The sequence below is a fragment of the Coffea eugenioides genome, chromosome 2 (genome assembly GCF_003713205.1).
Source record: "Coffea eugenioides isolate CCC68of chromosome 2, Ceug_1.0, whole genome shotgun sequence".
In the NCBI taxonomy this organism is placed as follows: Eukaryota; Viridiplantae; Streptophyta; class Magnoliopsida; order Gentianales; family Rubiaceae; genus Coffea; species Coffea eugenioides.
This window is the reverse complement of record NC_040036.1, coordinates 29965497-29983848: the sequence shown is the minus strand read 5'-3', so window position 1 is coordinate 29983848 and position 18352 is coordinate 29965497. Positions and strand designations below refer to the sequence as shown.

At 35.5% G+C, this 18352-nt stretch overlaps 2 protein-coding genes across 4 annotated transcripts; both read left to right on the top strand.

The window, feature by feature from the left end:
- The first annotated feature begins 351 nt into the window (after window positions 1–351).
- LOC113760425 (protein YLS3-like) lies at window positions 352–2046 on the top strand. 2 transcript variants are annotated; one of them, XM_027302992.1, is made up of 3 exons: window positions 352–1008; window positions 1189–1296; window positions 1483–2046. In XM_027302992.1, the coding sequence occupies exons 1-3, from the start codon at window positions 660–662 to the stop codon at window positions 1608–1610; spliced, it is 585 nt and encodes a 194-aa protein (XP_027158793.1). In that variant the 5' UTR covers window positions 352–659; the 3' UTR covers window positions 1611–2046. The 2 variants fall into 2 exon arrangements, with proteins under 2 accessions (XP_027158793.1, XP_027158792.1); XM_027302991.1 differs by having other exon boundaries at window positions 362–1008; window positions 1453–2046.
- A 4231-nt stretch (window positions 2047–6277) lies between these two features.
- Window positions 6278–13511, top strand: LOC113759868 (major facilitator superfamily domain-containing protein 12-like). Of its 2 annotated transcripts, none has more exons than XM_027302447.1 (14): window positions 6278–6464; window positions 7053–7200; window positions 7448–7650; window positions 8392–8461; window positions 9103–9299; window positions 9746–9821; window positions 9928–10011; window positions 10088–10167; window positions 10765–10891; window positions 11032–11091; window positions 11172–11222; window positions 11317–11475; window positions 12227–12359; window positions 12989–13511. In XM_027302447.1, exons 3-14 carry the CDS (start codon window positions 7493–7495, stop codon window positions 13159–13161), a joined length of 1368 nt encoding a protein of 455 aa, XP_027158248.1. In that variant the 5' UTR covers window positions 6278–6464; window positions 7053–7200; window positions 7448–7492; the 3' UTR covers window positions 13162–13511. The 2 variants fall into 2 exon arrangements, with proteins under 2 accessions (XP_027158248.1, XP_027158247.1); XM_027302446.1 differs by having other exon boundaries at window positions 7037–7200.
- Window positions 13512–18352: the final 4841 nt, after the last annotated feature.

Sequence of the window (18352 nt, the reverse complement as noted above, 5' to 3'; positions counted from 1 at the left end):
ATTAAATCCCTTCACCTACATTCTAATATCCAGACTTTCTTAGAAATGTCGTTAGCAGTTGCGTAGGCACCCGTTTGGGTCAATGATAGTTCAATCCCTTCAGGATTTTCCTTGAACCTCTTTCCCTTAGATCCCCTTTCCCTTAATATAGAATATGTGTATGTTTATCATTTTAAAAAAAAAAAAAAAAAAAGGCCCAGAACCGTTGCCTCTAGATAGTGGGTTGGTGAAGTGGGGCACTTTGTGAACACTTTCAGCCAATACTCTGACACTTGTAAACAAAAGCTCTTCAATTTTTTTTTCTTGTGAGGTCATCATATGCTGCCTTGAAATTTTAGGAAATCCTTGGAATATTAGAAAAATCTCTTCTACAGAGAACTGAAGAGTAAAGAATGTTTAAACACTTTTCAGCCACTAAAAACTGAGCATGATTGCCACCTCTCACTTTTTCATCCCAAAAAACATTTGTTTTCTTCTATCCGCCATGCTTTCATCAATCATGCTGTGCCAAGTAACACAAGGAAGTGAGCTTAATGATTCAACCGGATGAAAGGCAAAGATACAATATTTCATCTTTCCACAAGCACTTTTTGGCCTTCTCCCTATTTAATCTATATATTACATAACCAGGGGCTGCTAAACTTCTCATTCTCTAGCTTATGGCATTGAAAATGAAGTCGAATAAAGGGAAATTGTGTTTGATTACGCTAGCGTTGGTGTCACTGATGTTCGAATGTGCAATTTCTGATGATGCCAAGGATAAGCAAGAATGTACAAATGCTCTAGTTGGGCTAGCCACATGTTTACCTTATGTTGGTGGAAATGCAAAATTCCCAACACCAGATTGTTGCAGTGGTTTGAAAGAAGTCCTCAAGACCAACAAGAAGTGTCTGTGTCTCGTAATCAAAGATCGAAATGATCCAGACTTAGGCCTCAGCATCAATGTTACACTCGCTCTAGGCCTACCATCAGTCTGTAATGCCCCTGCCAATGTTTCTGAATGCCCTGGTGAGTAGACTTAGCCTATATTGAAGAACAAAAGCATTTAAACCGAAAATCCCAGAAATTTGAACTGACAATTCTTTTAGATAGAGCAGCATAATTAAGATCATTTTGATGATTATGCTGCTTTTATTTTTGCATCTTTGATTGCGATTATTTCCTCTGAATTTGGCTGTGAATATGCAGCTCTGCTCCACTTGGATCCTAATTCACCCGATGCACAGGTTTTCTATCAGAACGGTCATGCATCTAGCAGTATTGCTGGTAGTCCTGTAAGCGGTCCTACTGGAACAGGTACAGGAAACAAAAAGTATTTTATATACACAGTACAATTACAATAGGATACTTAATGGCTTAATTGGTGAATGGAATGTTCAAATGGATGATTTGGATGATTTCTGCAATTAGATTTAGTACAAGACTTGAACCATTTTACTGCTTTATTAACAGTTGGAGCAAGTCCTGCTGGTTCCCCTGCAGCAGCCAGTCCAGGACCAAACGCTAAACAGCACAGTGATGGAAATCGTAGTGGAAAGCAATGGTGTGGAGTGGAAGCTGTTGTTACCACTCTATTCTTGTGGTCTTTCACTTCAAACTTGATCATTTAAGACGAGCAAAAAATCAGATGATATGATTCTCCTTGCTGTTCGGAATACTGTACGTTGAGTTTTTCTCATTTTGCTCCAAGTTATGATCCTGGTGCTCATTGCTGCTGCTTGTTATCTTAGCTTTTTGATGATTGGTGAGCTTTTCTTTCCCCCACTGACCATCTACGGTTTTCTGGTTGGGAATCTTTTGTTGGAGTACATAGAAGATGAAGGGATCCTTCTAGTTCTAGCTGATTAGGTTCCTATGAAAAGAAAAAAGGCAGTTTATGGTAGTGGTACTTAGAGATAGGTCGGAATAATGTAGTTGAAAAGTGTAGACTTGGTTCTGCGATCAATAAAATCTTTAAGCGATCTCTTTTATGGAAGTTCTTGTACTGGAACCTTGAACCCCTGCACATATAAATCTCCAAGAATTCCAACACCAGTTTAACCTTGAGTATGTCTCTCATCCACATTTGTAAACATTACGCAATATGTAAAAGCTCAGACCAAAGACAATTCCAGTGCTGGATTAAATAGGTCATTGAGACTGTAAAAGCGGGTTTGAACTGAGCTGATCTCAGAGGATAAGCTGTCCTTGTAAGAGAATTAATAGATAATCCGACCTGAGCACTCCAAAATAGAAATTCAAGATTGACAAGGGTTTCTTCCTTGAGGTTACTCCGATGCTCAAATCAGATATGAGTTTTTTATTTTACGTTTGTGGAATACTGATGGAATTATTCAACCAGCTTTCAATTATATGAAAAATTTTATCTTTCCACTTGCACTTAACTATTTCCTTAAGCCTGGAGTTTAATACCAAGTCAAATTCCGGGCAAGATTCTTTCAATCGTATGATTCTTTCTCTTGTTGAGTGTGGTTCGTGTCCTGTTTCTGGTGCGTGCCATTTCTCCTCTTCAGCATTTTCAGTGCCTTGAAGCTATTTTTTCTCTTTCCATTTGATCAACTTTGAGAGTTTCTGGATTCAGAATCTTATGATCTGATGAATTTCACGAGCAAAACATTCAAGCACTTCATAGTAGTAGGTTGGAAATGGAATCCTTGAAGGATCCGATCTTGGTTCTATCATCAATATACCTTCATAATTAATGTGCTTTCTTCCCTACTTGCGTGGATGTTTTGGAAAGGACCCTTTATAATGCGCATCTTCAAGAACTGCAATCCAAACTTGCCATCAGTTTTCACTGCATGACAAAATTGTCTGCACCATCAGTTTTTGTGAAGTAGATAGGATAACATGCAATCTGATCCATGTCCGTATTCACATGTGAGAGATTCCTTTAATCCTTTTGCTTGGATTAGGTTTCAGGTTTCAGAATCAACATTCTGTTTCTGAACCATTGATTCTGTCTACAATGTCCTCCATCAATCTACTAATGACTTGTACAAGCCAAGTTGAAGCCTGGCTTGCTTGTTTTTATTGTCCCCAGTGGCCAGTTTCCATCTTTTTTCCATTTTTAGCACAAAGTATTGCCAATTACTAGTTACAACTTACAGAAATACACAGACCTTGATAGTGCAAAGCCATACCAGTTTAGTCATAATTGGATGGCTCAAACAGGCAACCCTTTGCCGTTTACCGCAAGTCTATGTGAAATAGGCAAATTGCTACTTTATTTGGCCGCAAAACCAAAAGAAAAAAGAAAGTAAATTGCTAATGTCATCGTCAAAATCCTATCCCATTTTCCGACCATTTTTCCACGCTTCGCAAGATACAGCTTTAGATCGACAGCAAATTTGTGGTTGTACTTAGAAACATGAAGATGATTCCCTACCCAGATGCAGCTTGGCCCTGTATCATTTTCGATGCAGAATTTGTAAGCAAACTTTTTAACAAGTCCTCCACACTTCAAGTCAACAATGACCTCATGGCGAGCTGAGAGAGGCAGTTTTGAGGGCGGTGATAAAGGAAAATAGGGGGTTGCTCAAATTCGGAGGCTCTGTAGATAATACTACTCCGGACTTCCTGAAAAAGATACTAACAGACGAATAACGTAATCAAAGCCGCAGAAGCTGCTTCATCAATTTCAAGAATACGCATTAATTACTGCTTTAGTATACTTATATTCTACTATTCCGTTCCTAGAGACGTCAAGTTAATAAATACGATTTAAAGTTGAACATCTTTTTATGTTGAGATAATATCAGAAACCTTCCTCCGATTTCTGACAATTTCGCTCGGCTCCTCTCAGGTTTAAACATTTACACTTATATCACTTGGCATAGTAAAGTACCTATAATGGTGAAGATAAACAATTCACAGTTTAAGACAACAGATTTATAAAGCCAAAACAAATCATATTTTTCTTTCTCGTGTCTATTTTCGCCCTTTTCTTTTCTAGATATTATATTACTATGCCATTTTTTATTATTTTCAGTTTTATGAATATTAGCAAACTGAGATTGTAAAATCAACAAAGGAGCAAAATATGTGTCAAATTAGAAAGAAATGAAGAGGCTCGCAATAATAGAGAAATAAATAATGAAATTGATTATTAAAATAAGAAAAATGACCAAAGATGCGAAATTGTAGTATTTTGTCTATTATCAAGAAAAAGTTTTGTAAAATATCAATAATTTGCATACGGATTTCTTTCGTTGGATTAGTAATTGTTGGTTATGATTTTGGTATAGAGGTGGAACTTATTTTTTTTACTTCTTAGATGTTCATATTTTTAAGAACATAAAAGTGTTATAATGGTGGTTCTAGACTAGATTGCAAAGGTGTTGGAGTCGTTGAGATTTAATTTTGGAGCATAAAATTAGTTATCAATAAGTGAGGAGGGTATGTGTGTGTGTGTGTGTAACTTTTTTTTTCCATGACAAGCATTGATACTGTGTATGCATTTTGGGATTTTTTTAGACAACTACTTGGACTTGGAACTAGAGTTTGTGTTTGGATAGTTGTTAAATATTAGGATAGTAGATGTGTGCAAAATATGAAAAAAAAAAGGTGATTGAGTTTATTATATTTTTCTTTTTTTATTTTGTACAAAAGGGTAGTTTAAGATTTTTAAGAGAGAATCTAACTTGTTGGGCTTACATTGTTATATAAATAGTAAAAATAAGGAGGTATATGTAATTTTTAAAACTTGAGAGGAGTTCTCTACAATAATTAAAAATCGTAGGGGAGGTTTGTACAATTACCCTTGTAATTTTCAAGTTCATAAAAAAACTCATTTACAAATAAACAAGTCAATATTGAACAAAATTTCAAACTCGTTAAAATAATTATATGAGTTTGAACATTAGATATTTTGTTTAATTAGACTCGTTTATATCCTTATGGGTAAGGGCAGAATTTATTTTTGCCACTTTTCTAGAAGTAAACTCCAGCAAAGACTTGTTTGGAAAATTTGATTTGGAGATATAAGAAATAAGAGGTATGATTCTAGAGTACTTTTCACTTGTCAAGAATTTAATGGAAGGACAACACAATTTTGATGAATTGAAATGTTATTATGTTTCTTTTCGTATTTACTGAAGTGATTCTTTTAGCAATAACAAATTAATTTCTCAGCAAATAAGTACTATAAAGTTTGCAAAAAGAAAATGCGAAGGAGAAAAAAAAATAGTAATTAGATTGCATGAGGACCCAAAAACTATGTATGACATCGTGCTTTCTTTGTTGGGATAATTGCAGAAAACTCCCCTGATGTTTCTAACTATTTTGTTAACCTCCCTCTAAGTTTTAAAAATTATACTAACCTCCCCTAAGATTAATTATCTTATAACATTTAGATCCAATCGATAATTAAAAAGTAATATTAAAAGAGAAAAAATAATATGATTCCATCATTGCCTCTCATCTGCTACATTATTTAATTTATTTAATACCAACCCATACATTAAAAAAACACTAAAATTTATTATTTATCATTAGGGATCAAATCGCATATAGTATCAAAAAATAGTATATCATGTTATATTTTTCACTTAATACAAGATTCAAATTGCTCTTTTACGTTATACACCATTATCAAATATTATCAAAAACAAATAATAAAAAAATTTGCAACCAAAATATTATAGAAATTAAATTTTAACATCATAAATATTTTTATGAATATATTAAGGTTAGTTACTGAGAATTTTATGGTATCAAAGTTCACTTTTTGATATATTTTGATTACAGATTTTTTGTTGTTAACCATGCTTGACGATGAGTTTATGATTGAAAAGAACAATTTAGATCTTACATTAAATAAATATATATATATAATGATATACTATTTTTTATGCCACATGTGATTTAATCCCTGATGATAAACAATAAATTATAGTATTTTCTTTAATATTTGGATGGATATTAGATTAATTAAATAATTTAGTAGATGAGGGGGCAATGATGGAATCATATTATTTTCTCTCTCCTAATATCCCTTTCTAATTGTTGGTTGGACCTAGATGTTATAAAATAATAAATCTTAATGGAGGTTAATATAATTTTTAAAACCTGAAAGGAGGTCAGTGAAGTAGTTAGAAACCTCAGGGGAGGTTTTTGAAATTATACCTTCTTTGTTTTGTCGAGTTGCAAACATCCAGACAGTTCCCATCACGGACAGTTTCCACCATGGACAGTTCCAAGCGTTGAAACTTGAAAGGTAGTTGCATTACCAAGCAAACCGCCGTAATGAGAAAGAACAAAACGAAACAAACTATAGTTCACACTTGTTATCACAAGCTTCTTCACCGGCAAAGCTTTAATGAAATACAAGAATCTCTCTTTCTTTCGCACTTTTCCCTTTTCTTAGCAGTTCAGTGTATTCTTTTTCCATTAAATAGAGGAAAGAAAAAGGTGCAATTCTCCTCGAGAAATGCTTATGTGAGTTCTTGCATAATTCTAGACAGGTACTGTGAGTTCCCTATTTCTTGGAAATGAAAATCTGAAACTTGTTCCATGTTGATAGATTCTAACCAACAGGTATTGAAAGGGGTCTTGACGCTTGCAGGTTAATTTGCTTGCACCATGAATGCATAATAAACCAATGCATTTCTCAAAGAAACATATTTTGTTTGTTTATTTTTCCTTTTTCATGTTTTCTCTCTCATTTGTTTTTTCCTCTCTTAAATATGGGCTAAATTGGACGCAGATAACCATTTATTACTTAATAGCAGCTGCTTATATGGTTTTGATGAATTCATTATCGTGATTTTTTTTTCTTTTTACCAGGAATGTTGGTTTTTCCCTTTGTGCCTTTGTGGTTTCTTCTAACCATGGAAAATTTGGGCACTGATTGAGCCAACTTTCTTGGATTTTCTCTTGATAGATTGAACAAAATAAATATCATGGAAATGATTATGGGGATCGATGCAGAAATATATTCCTCTGTGTCCAGCTATTGGAAAGTTACTTAATTTATAGTATCTGTTATCTCAAAGCAACAATCACTCAGAATCATTACTAATGGATTTGCGTGTAGTCTTTGTCTTGTGCAGGGGCAAATGACATCCTTAGCCTCAGATAGACTGCCAGAGTTAAATTCATCCCTTATATTAGGAAATCCTAGCAGACTACCAGTCCTCTAGGATTGAACTTCTTGCTTAGATTTCCAAGTTGCTATGGCGGTCTTTTGAATTTTTAGAGGTAAGTCAAAAGTGTAGTGGGATTCTGAATTAAAGGTAGTATAAATGTATAATCCATTCATCAGCCTGTCTCGGACAAGGTTCAAAGAGTTCAACTTTTTGTCCTTGCGGAAGACTACATTACTGCTATTTTAGCAAGTTGAATGATAAAAAGATGTGTCATTTGAAGATTGCATATTAGATTAGTACCGTTTAGATGGTAGCTGTTGTTGTGTATAACTTTTTCTGAAACTTCTTGTTTATTGCAGGGTCTCCACTAATTGCTATAGTGAATAGCAAGCCTGTTAAACATTATGATCAGCAATACTGAAGATGAGGAATTGGGCACCAAGCCCCTCAGGAGGTTATCTGTCTTCTATTATGGTGTAGGGCACATGCTGAATGACATAACATCTGCCTGCTGGTTCACTTATCTCTTGGTCTTCTTGACTGATATAGGATTATCCCCAAGGTTTGTTTTTTTTCCTGACTAATGAACATTTCCAGATCTTTCTTTTTCTGGTTTGCTTGTGCATGTTAATTACCTAAAAAGTGCTCAAATGTATTACTGCAAAATCACTTTCAAGAATCTTCAAAGCTGCACATTCCTATTTGGCTGAATAATGGAATGCAATTATGTTCTGAGTTGCTCAGAAACTGTTGTGGTTTTTCATGACAGAAAGCCCTTCGGGTATGATAAGAATGCATTTTAATTTACAATTTTCCTCCTGATGGTTCTCTTCCACATTGCTGTTTTAGCACAACTGTGCTTTAGAGGATGGCATGTTCTGAAACTCTTTTTTTTTTTTTTACTTGGATCCTTGTCTGCATTTATCCAATTGATTGTCTTGGTAAGAATTTAGCAATCTTTTAGCCGTTGAAATCCTATATTAACAGTAATTTACTGCATTCTACCACTTTAGATTTTATTAGTTAACAGAAAAGAGAAACAGAGTTGGAATAAACTCCTTTGCACTAAAGAATCATAAATTGTTTCTTTTCCTGTTGAGGGAGGAATGAGTAGAGTTACTCTCTCTTTCTGTTCAATCTGGATATTGGTTTACCTGGTATCTTGAACTTGTTTCATTGATTTATTTTGGATTGATTTTCCGTATCTTGTCGGATCCTATGCTCTTCTTTTCATGATTTATTTTATCAGTTTTTTTGGCAAGATATGACTATTTCTAATCCATTTGCCATTTCTGTTTGACAGTGATGCTGCGGTTGTTATGCTTTCTGGCCAGATAGCTGATGGCTTTACCACCATATTTGCTGGTGAATTGGTATGTACCAAGATAACACAATTCAAAAACATTTTAGATTTTTGTATTTTAGGAGTTCCTATCATGATTTTACTTTCATGCTTGAAACACTGTGCTGTGGAGAAATATATCCAATCAATCTGTCTTCTGAGCCATTTTTCACTTGTTATGTTTCTTTCTCATAAAAGCAGAGAATAAATGGAAGATTTGTGCTTGTAATTTTACAGGTTGTTGTAGCATTCTGAGCATAATATAGTAGTTGATTTGTAAAGAAATTAGAAGTGGACTTGTCTGATTGTATCTTTGTTGAAAATCCTGTAACCGCTTCTAACCATCACATAAGCTTATTGCATAGAAAACATAAATCTAGGAAACTCAAAATTCAGAGAAAGCAGGAATATGGGATAGCTCTAAATATGCTGCTGTGCATGGAGTGACCCTCATCATATGCGTTATGCTTGTTTATCCAACCTTGCTTGTTTAACTGGTCCGTGGCACATGATTTCACAACCAATGCAACTAGTGTAAGAAATGATTTTTCCTGAATTTCTAAATTTTACATGGCGGGAATCAGATCCAAGTACCTCTAGGAAAATCTTCATCATCCATGAAACTTATTTCAAACCTTGAATATCCTAATAACTTAATATTTCACATTCTAGATTGACAGGTTTGGACACTTCAAAATATGGCATGCTGCTGGATCACTTTTAGTTGCAATCTCATTTTCTTCAGTCTTTGGTGGTTGCCTCCCGTGCAAAGTTCTTGGTTCCAGTTCTTCAACTCTGAAAACTGTTGGATATAGCACATTTGCTGCAATCTTCAACGTGGGTTGGGCTGCTACTCAAGTGTCGCATATGTATTGACTCCTGCTCAAGTTTAATCGGACAACTGTAATTGGTTTCCTTGTGCATATCTGCCCACCCATATGATCCATTTTATAGATATGCACTGTCATAATTGCCTTTGTTTCTGTATAAATGCAAAGATTGCTATAGTCTATGATTTCACCAAGTGTTAGATATGAACGTCCCTTTTCTCTCTAAGCTAGATGGATAACAGTCCTGGGCTATTAGTTCTCCTATATGTATGGGAATTCCTCTACCATATATTCTTCTTCATTTTAAGCATCCCAAGGAGTATATAACCAAGTTTTGACATTGATCTGCAAGAGTTCACCAAAGTCAAATGCCAGTTCTTAAGAAAAGTCAATTACACTACTTTTCCTTGCTGTGCTGTTGCATTAAAGTTAGTTAATGGTTTTTTTCCAAAAGAAATGACTGTATGGCTGATGACTCATTGAAGGTCAATGGTGAATTGCATCACACTAAATTCAACAACTAGAGTAGTTTTAGCTAGCTGCCGCAATGCTTTTACAATGGTTAGAAGCTCTCTCTACTGCTCAAAGCTTAACTTTGTTTATGCTTTCAGTAAATTAATCAATTTATGTTTTTCTCTGCCTTTTACCCTGAACTTTTTGTTGGAAGGTTGCCAACCTTAGCTTGTATGCAGTTGCATTCTTTGTCTTCAAGGTCAAAACATCAGGAACACCAATTTCTGTTGAGAATCAGGTTTCTGAAATTCCAGAATGTGCTTTCTTTTTTACTTTCTTTCATTTATGTTCTGAATTTCCTAAAATTGGAGCAGTACCGCTGGATTGCATACATATCAATAGCCATTGGATGCTGCTTTGTGGGCGTATTTCATCTTGGAACTCAAGAACCAAGGTTTGTCATGTATTCTAATCTTTATTTGGCTATTTAAGGACTTATGAGCTCTAAGGTGAATGTATTCTGTCACTTAAGGGAGTACTTTCTTCAGTTTTACGTTGATCGCGAAAGCATAAAGTAAGCATCTCATCTTATTCCTTGGATTTTATTTGAAGTTGGGGAAGGGTGGGGGAAAGAATTATTCATCCCTAGAAAATTATGGTCATAACTCTTTAAGCCTCTGCATTTGAGGGGTGATCTTGACCCATGGAAAACTTGAACTCATAATGTTATAGTCAGTAGGTCATGCACACTAGCTAGAAAACTATAAATTTTAGATAACATAATTGTTAATTGTTTTTTGACTGTTCCATTGGAAAAGATGCTTCTTGTGCTGGAAATTATCTTGAGATATTTTCTTTTTTCATTTCTTTGTAGTCCTTTTCTTTTGGGTTGAATCATAAATAAAAAACAAATGGGAGGATATCTGAACATAAAGGCCTCATCCCATGTTTAGCACTTCTTTCTCAGAAGCAGAAAACAAAATCTTTCCTTATCTTTTTTATTTTTTGGGATTATCTGCTATTAGTTGCATTACTTAATATTTTTGTGCAGATTGAAACAAGATGCTCACGGAAAGGGTTATGCTCGAATTTATTGGACATACTGGTTTAAGAAAATTCTGTACTACCAAGTTGCTCTTGTATATGTGCTCACTAGACTAGTAACCAATGTTTCTCAGGTCAGTACAGAGTCAAATGTCAGCTACTTTATCGATTGTCTGAAAAATCATTTGAAGAGTGCTAGACTGCTAGGTACATGAGCTTAGTGCATTATCTGAATTCTCATGTATTTTGGTTTCTGGTTACATCCGTGGCTTAGGCGTATCTGGCCTTCTATGTCATCGATGATCTTCAGATGCCCCAGTTTTCAAAAGCTTCGGTAACTCACTTAATACTAATCATTTTACAATGTTAGCATTTTCGCTCTTTTACTGATAGTTCTTCTTTAAAAATGTTTAGGTTCCTGCTGTCATCTACATTTGCAGCTTCATTGTATCGGTCCTGCTACAGGTTTCTTTCAAATCTTAAAACTGTTTTTGTTTTTGTGCATAGTCCTTGTCTATATGTTTTGTATAAAACATCCTGCATTTCTCTCTGTATCTAGGAAATGACATGGACTGGGCCACGCTTAAAGTCCTTTTATTCTGCTGGAGGACTACTATGGCTATTTTGTGGTGCAGGAATATTTTTTTTACCAAGAAGCCTGAGTTATTTGATGTACTTCTTGTCAATTGTTATTGGAATTGCAAATGCCCTCATTATGGTAAGCAGTAAGTTCTGTTTTAGGCTTTTAGCGCTTCTGCCCCCATAGAGGTATTCTGAAACTTTAGATGAAGTGAACTGAAAGATGTAGAATCGGTATTTTTATTAATCAACCTGAAGTCTGAACCATCCACACCAGGCCAAGTATGAGTAGAGGTGTTAACCTTTCTCGTGTTAATCTCTCAATTTGAGATTACACTGGCATTTACATTTAAGTCCTGGAACTTCCAGAGTAGATCTAGCTGTCAAATTTCCATTCTCGTTAGAATATCTGAAGAAGTGCATTTCAGCAGGAATTTCTCGGTTAAAAAGGTGGTTTTATATGTTAATTTGTGATAAAGGTTCACTACTCAACCAATTAACATATAGAAAACTACAACATTGCAAGTTGAGAGATCAAGTGTAATGAAGATCATACTAAATAAGTATTCATTTCAATGGGCCTCTTGATCTTCAGATATACTTGATAAGATTTTCAAGGCTAGATGAGCTGGATATTAATTAACCAATCAGTTCTGTGGCTTAGAAAAGCTTTTAGCGTTTATGAAAGTTGGGAAATTCTTAGAACTTTGTATCAGTTGAATCCTATACACTTGAAATATTAGTCCTTCATCTCACTGGGCAAACTCTAAATCCAATGTAAGTATATTAATCAGACACCTGTCTCAATCATGAAGAAGAAACAGGATAATGAGTTTTTGTACTGCATTTATATCCTGTTATCACACCAATGTTTATTTTGCAACATCTAGGTGACCGGAGTAAGCATGCAAAGTTTCCTAGTCGGTGAGGATGTCCATGGCTGTGCATTTGTTTATGGATCATTGAGCTTTCTGGACAAAATTTCATGTGGAGTAGCACTATGCATTCTTGAATCATACCAAAGTAAGTATCAAGTATCTTTTTGCTTTGCACCCAACTTCGCTTTATTATTTACCTGTCCTCTGTGTATGATTTGATGTGTGGTTTTGAATTTCAACATCCTACAAGTTGTAGTGAACTAATTGCAATTAAACTTGTAAAGTTTCTCTTTCAGCTAACACTTTTTAGTGGCTTTCACTGACTTCGGGAATCATATATTGAAATATGTACTAGCAGGGAGTAAAGCTTTCATGCAACCACCAGCCTTCACCAATGCATTAAAGCTTGGTTTGCCACATTAAAGTGGCTCTACTCAAAAAATCCAGACGGGTGCATAGTGCATCCGTCTGGTCCGGTGGTGGTTTAGTTCCCTCTGGATTACCCTGAGACCTCTTCAGGTCCTCTCCCTTCCCCTTAGTGTAGGATAATCTATCGTATCGAGATCAAAAAAAAAAGGGAGTAAAGCTTTCATGCAAGTCTTTTTCTTTTCAGTTTGATCTTCAATATTTTTACTTGGTCAACAGCTCAATTTCTCCTCTTAGTGATAATTCTCTACCAGCTTTCTCTTATGCATTTAATCTTTTCGTTTTGGCGGTTTAAGGACATGCGATTCAATGACCAGCATCACCGACTTAGTTTTCGTTTTTATGCAGATTCATCAACCAAAGTACATTCCTGTAGCCCGACAAACTCCTGTTTCTCTGTTGCTAGATTTGGATTAGGTTTTGTTCCTGCTGCTTGTGCACTCTTTGGTGTGGCAGTTACATGCAGCATGAAGCTCCAGCCCCCCACTCCAAAGCCTTTGATGGAACCCTTATTGGCATAGATTTCACAAGACATCAACTTAAATGTACAGCAACTCTCAATAGAAGAAACATACGCAGACAATGATCAAATGAAACGGATCGCTTTTGATACCAATTCAAATGCAGCTCCTCATTTTCTCACTGCAATCCTAGTAGCTCTACTCATTGATGATGTTACACTTTTTGTTTGCACTGTTTACTCTTTTCTTGCCTGATTGCAGACAAAGGGTTTTGTGGTTCTTGCAGAAAAAGTTGAATACAGGAATTTGCAAACTAGGAAAAATATAACATTTATACACTCTCTCTCTTGCAAACATTTATGACATTTATAACACTTATCCTTATGCTTGTAAGTTATATTCTTGATTGTCAGCCTTTAGCAAGTTCTTCATTTGCTCACAGTAATGCTTGGATGCTTGAAGTTTTTACATGGTTAGAAACCGTGAGATTTCATTGTACTTTTCAAAAACCAAATAGGATCAAAAGTCTTCATAGTAGTGGAGGAAAGAAAATCAACACTTTCTTCCTTCATTGAATGTATTTTGGTTGGCATATGTATTTTCTCATCAGCTGTCTTATTTAGTTAATGTTTTTATTGGGCTATGACTCATTTTTCAGTTTTTTCTTGTTTCCTTTTTCCTACTGATGTACAAGTACAAAATTCTAGTTTTTGGAAACTAGTATTGCATTTGCATTCAAATTTAATGATGAGCAATGTTGTAAGGGAAACTTCATCTAGCAGTAAAAGCGACAAGGTGGAGGATCAGACAAGCAACTGTATGTATAATCAATTAATTTGTGTGGTGAGGAAAAATAGTCACCAAAAAGGTTTAGTCCAAGAATATTTTGCAGAAGGAAAACAAAGGAAACCATGTTCCATTTGAGATTCAAGGGTTTGGGAGTTTAAATAAAGGGATAATTTTAGAAACCTCCCCTGAGATTTCATAAAATGTCACTTCGCTCCCTTGAGGTTTTCAAAATCTCACTTAGCGCCTCTCGAATTGACATTTTGGTAACATTGTCTGCCCTTTTAACCAAAAGTAATATTAGAAAATTCATGTTTGAGGAGAGAGACCATTTTAGTGCCCTTAATACCCTTAGACTATAAAAAAATGAACATTTTACAAACCAAGAAAAAAAAAGTGCTAAATTGAAACCATCTTGAAAGTGAGGAGATGAAAGTTGATAAGGATTTATGTTACCGTCAATGGTCACTTTTATAGTAGAAAAAGATAGTAAAAGCAAATACTATTCTTTAAACTATTTCAATAAATAAAACCTTCCATAGTGTTGAAAGCAATTAGCACATAAAACTCATATATTTGAGCAAAAAAAAACTCAACAATAGATGAAATTCAATTTCAATATCATACAAATAATTTACTCAAAATAGACCGATTTTTTTTTATGGGAATGAAAGATTAAATTTTTATTATAAACAGAAAAAGTCAGAATTTGAAAAATCACAAGTTCGATGTTTCAATTACTTCATTTCTCTCGTGCTCTACATGAATAGAAACAAATAAATAGATAAATATAGTTGTGAAACACAAAAAAGGAAAAAAAAAAAAAGAACATGCAGATATTCTTTTCCAAATGTGCTGAATATTTCATTGATTAAATTCTATATTTCATTGACATTTGCACTACAATTATATGTATGTATGTATAGACATTATTAAATAAAAGTAGAAAATTTAGAAAAAGAAAAACAAGTTTAGAAAGTTTAAATATGATAGTATTATTAACAATTCTTCACCTTTGATATTGCCATGTAGTGTCATTATCACTTCAAGGGTGCGAAGCAAGATTTTGAAAAACTCAGGAGAGCCAGGTGATATTTCGCGAAACCTTAAGGGAGGTTTCTGAAATTATACCAAAAACTAATCCATCATGATTTGTTAGGTAGGAGTATGTTTTTATCATTATGCGAAAAAGATGTACTTAACATTCCTCTCTCATGTATAGGGTTTGCAAAAAAAAAAAACCAAAGTACACTAATACATAAATAGGAAAGTTTGATAAACATGTAAATGAATACTTCTTCAGTCTAGATTTTTTGGTGGTTTATTGTTGTTTAATCTAATTATCCTTCTACACTCTTGCAACATGTAATCATGCTACTCAAATGACTACTATTTAGTTAGTTGTGAGGATTCCATTAACCATCGTACTCAAAGGATATGGTTTTCATGGTTTTATAGACTGAAGTGGCTCAATATATAATTTAGAGACCAACTTAGATGTCGAGATAAAGTTAAAGGATGCAAAATGGTATTAACTCATATATAATTGTCACTATTGACTCATTATTTCTTTTTAGAGCAAATTATCAGGATGGCCATTAAACTTTTGCAATCATCGAGTTTTAGTCATTGAACTATTAAAAGTTTGATTTTGGCCACTGAAATGTCTAAAGTTAAGATTCAAGGCCATTCCGTTAGATTTAGCCGTTAAGTATGCCAGATTTGATTGGCCGTGCGATTCCCAAGACGAAAGAAAGGGGTAATTTAGGAAGTTTGACATGCATCTTCTTCTTCTTCTTATTCTATGAACCTAAAGAAGGAGTAACCAAGAAACCACAAAATCTGTTGCTACTACAACGAGGGAGAAGGAAATGGAAGAAGCTAAACTTGGGTTAGAGGAAGTAGCAGCAAGCTGCCTCCTCTACCTCCGTCGCCGTCCACAGCCTCCGTCCTCTAGTCCATTCATCGGTTGCGTATGCCTATCTCGATGGTTTCAACCAGTTCTCCTTCTCCTGAAGACAAAATTAGCCAAGCAACAGTCACAAAAGCAGTAAAAGCTCTTATGAAATGGAGAAAATTCCACCCGAGAACAACCCATCATAAACCAGCTGCAGGAGAAGAAGAAAAGTAAGGCTCTACTTGGATTGCATTTTCCATCCGAAAATGCTATTTTCTGCAGAATGGGTCCCACAAATTTTCAACGGAAAGCATCCAACATTTTTCACAGCGTCAGAAATTACCCACCAAAAAACACTTGAACGTTACAACTGTAGCAGACAAGACATATAACTGTGAAAGCCTCACTTTATTTCCTTTCTGCTAAACGGTCAGGAATCTTGCAACATCACCCATTTGGCTTAACTTTTGAATCAAAAGATAGCCTTTGAACCGTATTGCTTCTCCGCATCTAATTACTTTCCTCTTTGGAGATCTTGGCATCATTCACATCCCAAGATTTGCCTATCCAAATGCATCAGACTAGCAACCATTAAGCTTGGTCGGCTGTAGATTGTGCCGGGTGGAGCGTACTGAGCTTGGCGTGCGCTTGCTGCTACTGCTATTCAAACGTTGCTACGTGACGGCGGTGGCTCAAGGTTGTTTCTGCGGCGGAGATACTACATACCAGGTAGGTAGCCCTTTTACTTCCATTAGATCGAAAACCTTCATTGTTGTTGAAGAGGATTACAACACTGCTGCACAAAGTTAGGGTCAGTAATTGTGAAAATTGAATGGGCGTGTAATTTGGGGTTAGGTGTACGGAACCACCGAAATTGAAGGCCATGCTTACCTTGGTTGTTTGGCTGCAAAAATTGACGATCCGTTTAACCAATGCAATGAGATGAGATCTTTGTATTTGTGGGTAATGTGGAGTGCACATTGTACTGAATGCACCTACATTTATGCTATTTCCCTATTGGTTCGTGAAACAAAGCTCCCTACCCTGCTTAATCCCCCATAATTTTTGGTTAGTTTGTCGATTGGCTTGGGTGTACATATCAAACTTTGGGAGGGAAATTTGCTGGTTTGCTCTGTAGTAGCGCACGATAATACTGAACCTATGTTTTGTTGTGGCCATGGGCTCTGACATACGAGTACCCCTTACGCGAGTGTGGTTACGGGTTGCAATTTTGTCTATGCTTTTCAGTACGAATCTTTTTATTACAAAACACAGATATGAAGCTTGATACGTAGAGTAGATTTGATGCCTTTGTTTGCCATACTCTTGCTTCTGAACACTCCAGTTAATGAGGTAAATCATGTTTTGTGTATTATGTGTGCCATGGATGTCCATTATTACTATCAATGCTTGTTAGCAAGTGTAAAGTAATACAACATTTTCATATCCTGAAATGTCAAAAAAAAAAAAATTAGCAGGTTTGAACTGTGGATTCCGTTAGTGGATCCAGTTTAAGGTATTTTACAAAGTTTTTGGTTTATTTATCCAAACCACTGTGTAATGCATATCGAAACAGGCCAGATGGTTGGTTAATACTACCAATGACGTCTTTTGTTTTATGCCTTTCGGCAACAGAAAACTTTTTTGCAACGTCCTTGTTTTGGTTGCATTCCTTCCAGGCATTGGCATACCCTCTGATCTGTGCTGCATCTATTTCGATCGCCTGCACACCGTTTGATGTCTTCGAGTCCCCATAAAATAAAAGGTGAAATACTTACGTTTGCCTTGTATTCATGGGATGGGATAATTAGTTTGCTTGTATATAAGTCACTGCTTTGGGTCATATTTACACGTACTTAGCCTTATTTTTCCTAACAGTACCACCTATAATTTAGGAACCTCCCCTACGCCGTGTTCTAGTACGAGCATTTCTTGTCAATCAGAGAGTGGATCAAACGATCTTGACGGGTGCTTGAAGTACTATCACAATCGTACTTTAGTGCAGGTGTTTCAAAGACTGCCCTATTTGATTTGATTGATTTTTTAATGCCTTTGCATATTGCCACTAATGGTCGACTGATTCAGCTGTATTTGGAAATTACGTGTTAGATGGCCCGAGGCAAGACTAATGATAGCGGGGGTTCTAGTGCCATTGCCAAGTGGGAATACGAAATAGAGTGCTATTATGTTCAGCTGTTGCAGGAACACAAGGAAGTTGGCAACTTGTCCAAAAATAACATAAATGCCTATGTGTTTGAGGATGTCCGGAATAGACTGAACATGAGGTTTTGCCATAAGTCATACGACTGTGACCAAGTCAAAAGAAAGTACTACAGTTTCATGAGGGTTGCACGGCTATTCAAGGAAGTTGGTAACCAAACTGGCGTAGGGTGGAATGAAACATTAAAGTGCTTCTCTGCACCAGATTATGTTTGGAGATACTATGGCCAGGTTAGGGACTTGCACTTAGTCAATCCATTTTATCAAATTGGGCAATTCATCGTCTATGTCCTGTCCAGAAGTGTCTTAATTTGATTAATTACCATTTACGCCTAAGTTTCCACTTAT

Excerpts from the sequence above, each read along its gene's own strand:
- LOC113760425 (XM_027302991.1), top strand. The coding sequence starts at position 660 with ATGGCATTGAAAATGAAGTCGAATAAAGGGAAATTGTGTTTGATTACG. Across the intron at positions 1,009-1,188 it reads CAATGTTTCTGAATGCCCTG|CTCTGCTCCACTTGGATCCT; the intron begins GTGAGTAGACTT and ends GTGAATATGCAG. Across the intron at positions 1,297-1,452 it reads AAGCGGTCCTACTGGAACAG|TTGGAGCAAGTCCTGCTGGT; the intron begins GTACAGGAAACA and ends CTTTATTAACAG.
- LOC113759868 (XM_027302447.1), top strand. The coding sequence starts at position 7,493 with ATGATCAGCAATACTGAAGATGAGGAATTGGGCACCAAGCCCCTCAGG. Across the intron at positions 11,092-11,171 it reads CCCAGTTTTCAAAAGCTTCG|GTTCCTGCTGTCATCTACAT; the intron begins GTAACTCACTTA and ends AAAAATGTTTAG. Across the intron at positions 12,360-12,988 it reads CATTCTTGAATCATACCAAA|ATTCATCAACCAAAGTACAT; the intron begins GTAAGTATCAAG and ends GTTTTTATGCAG.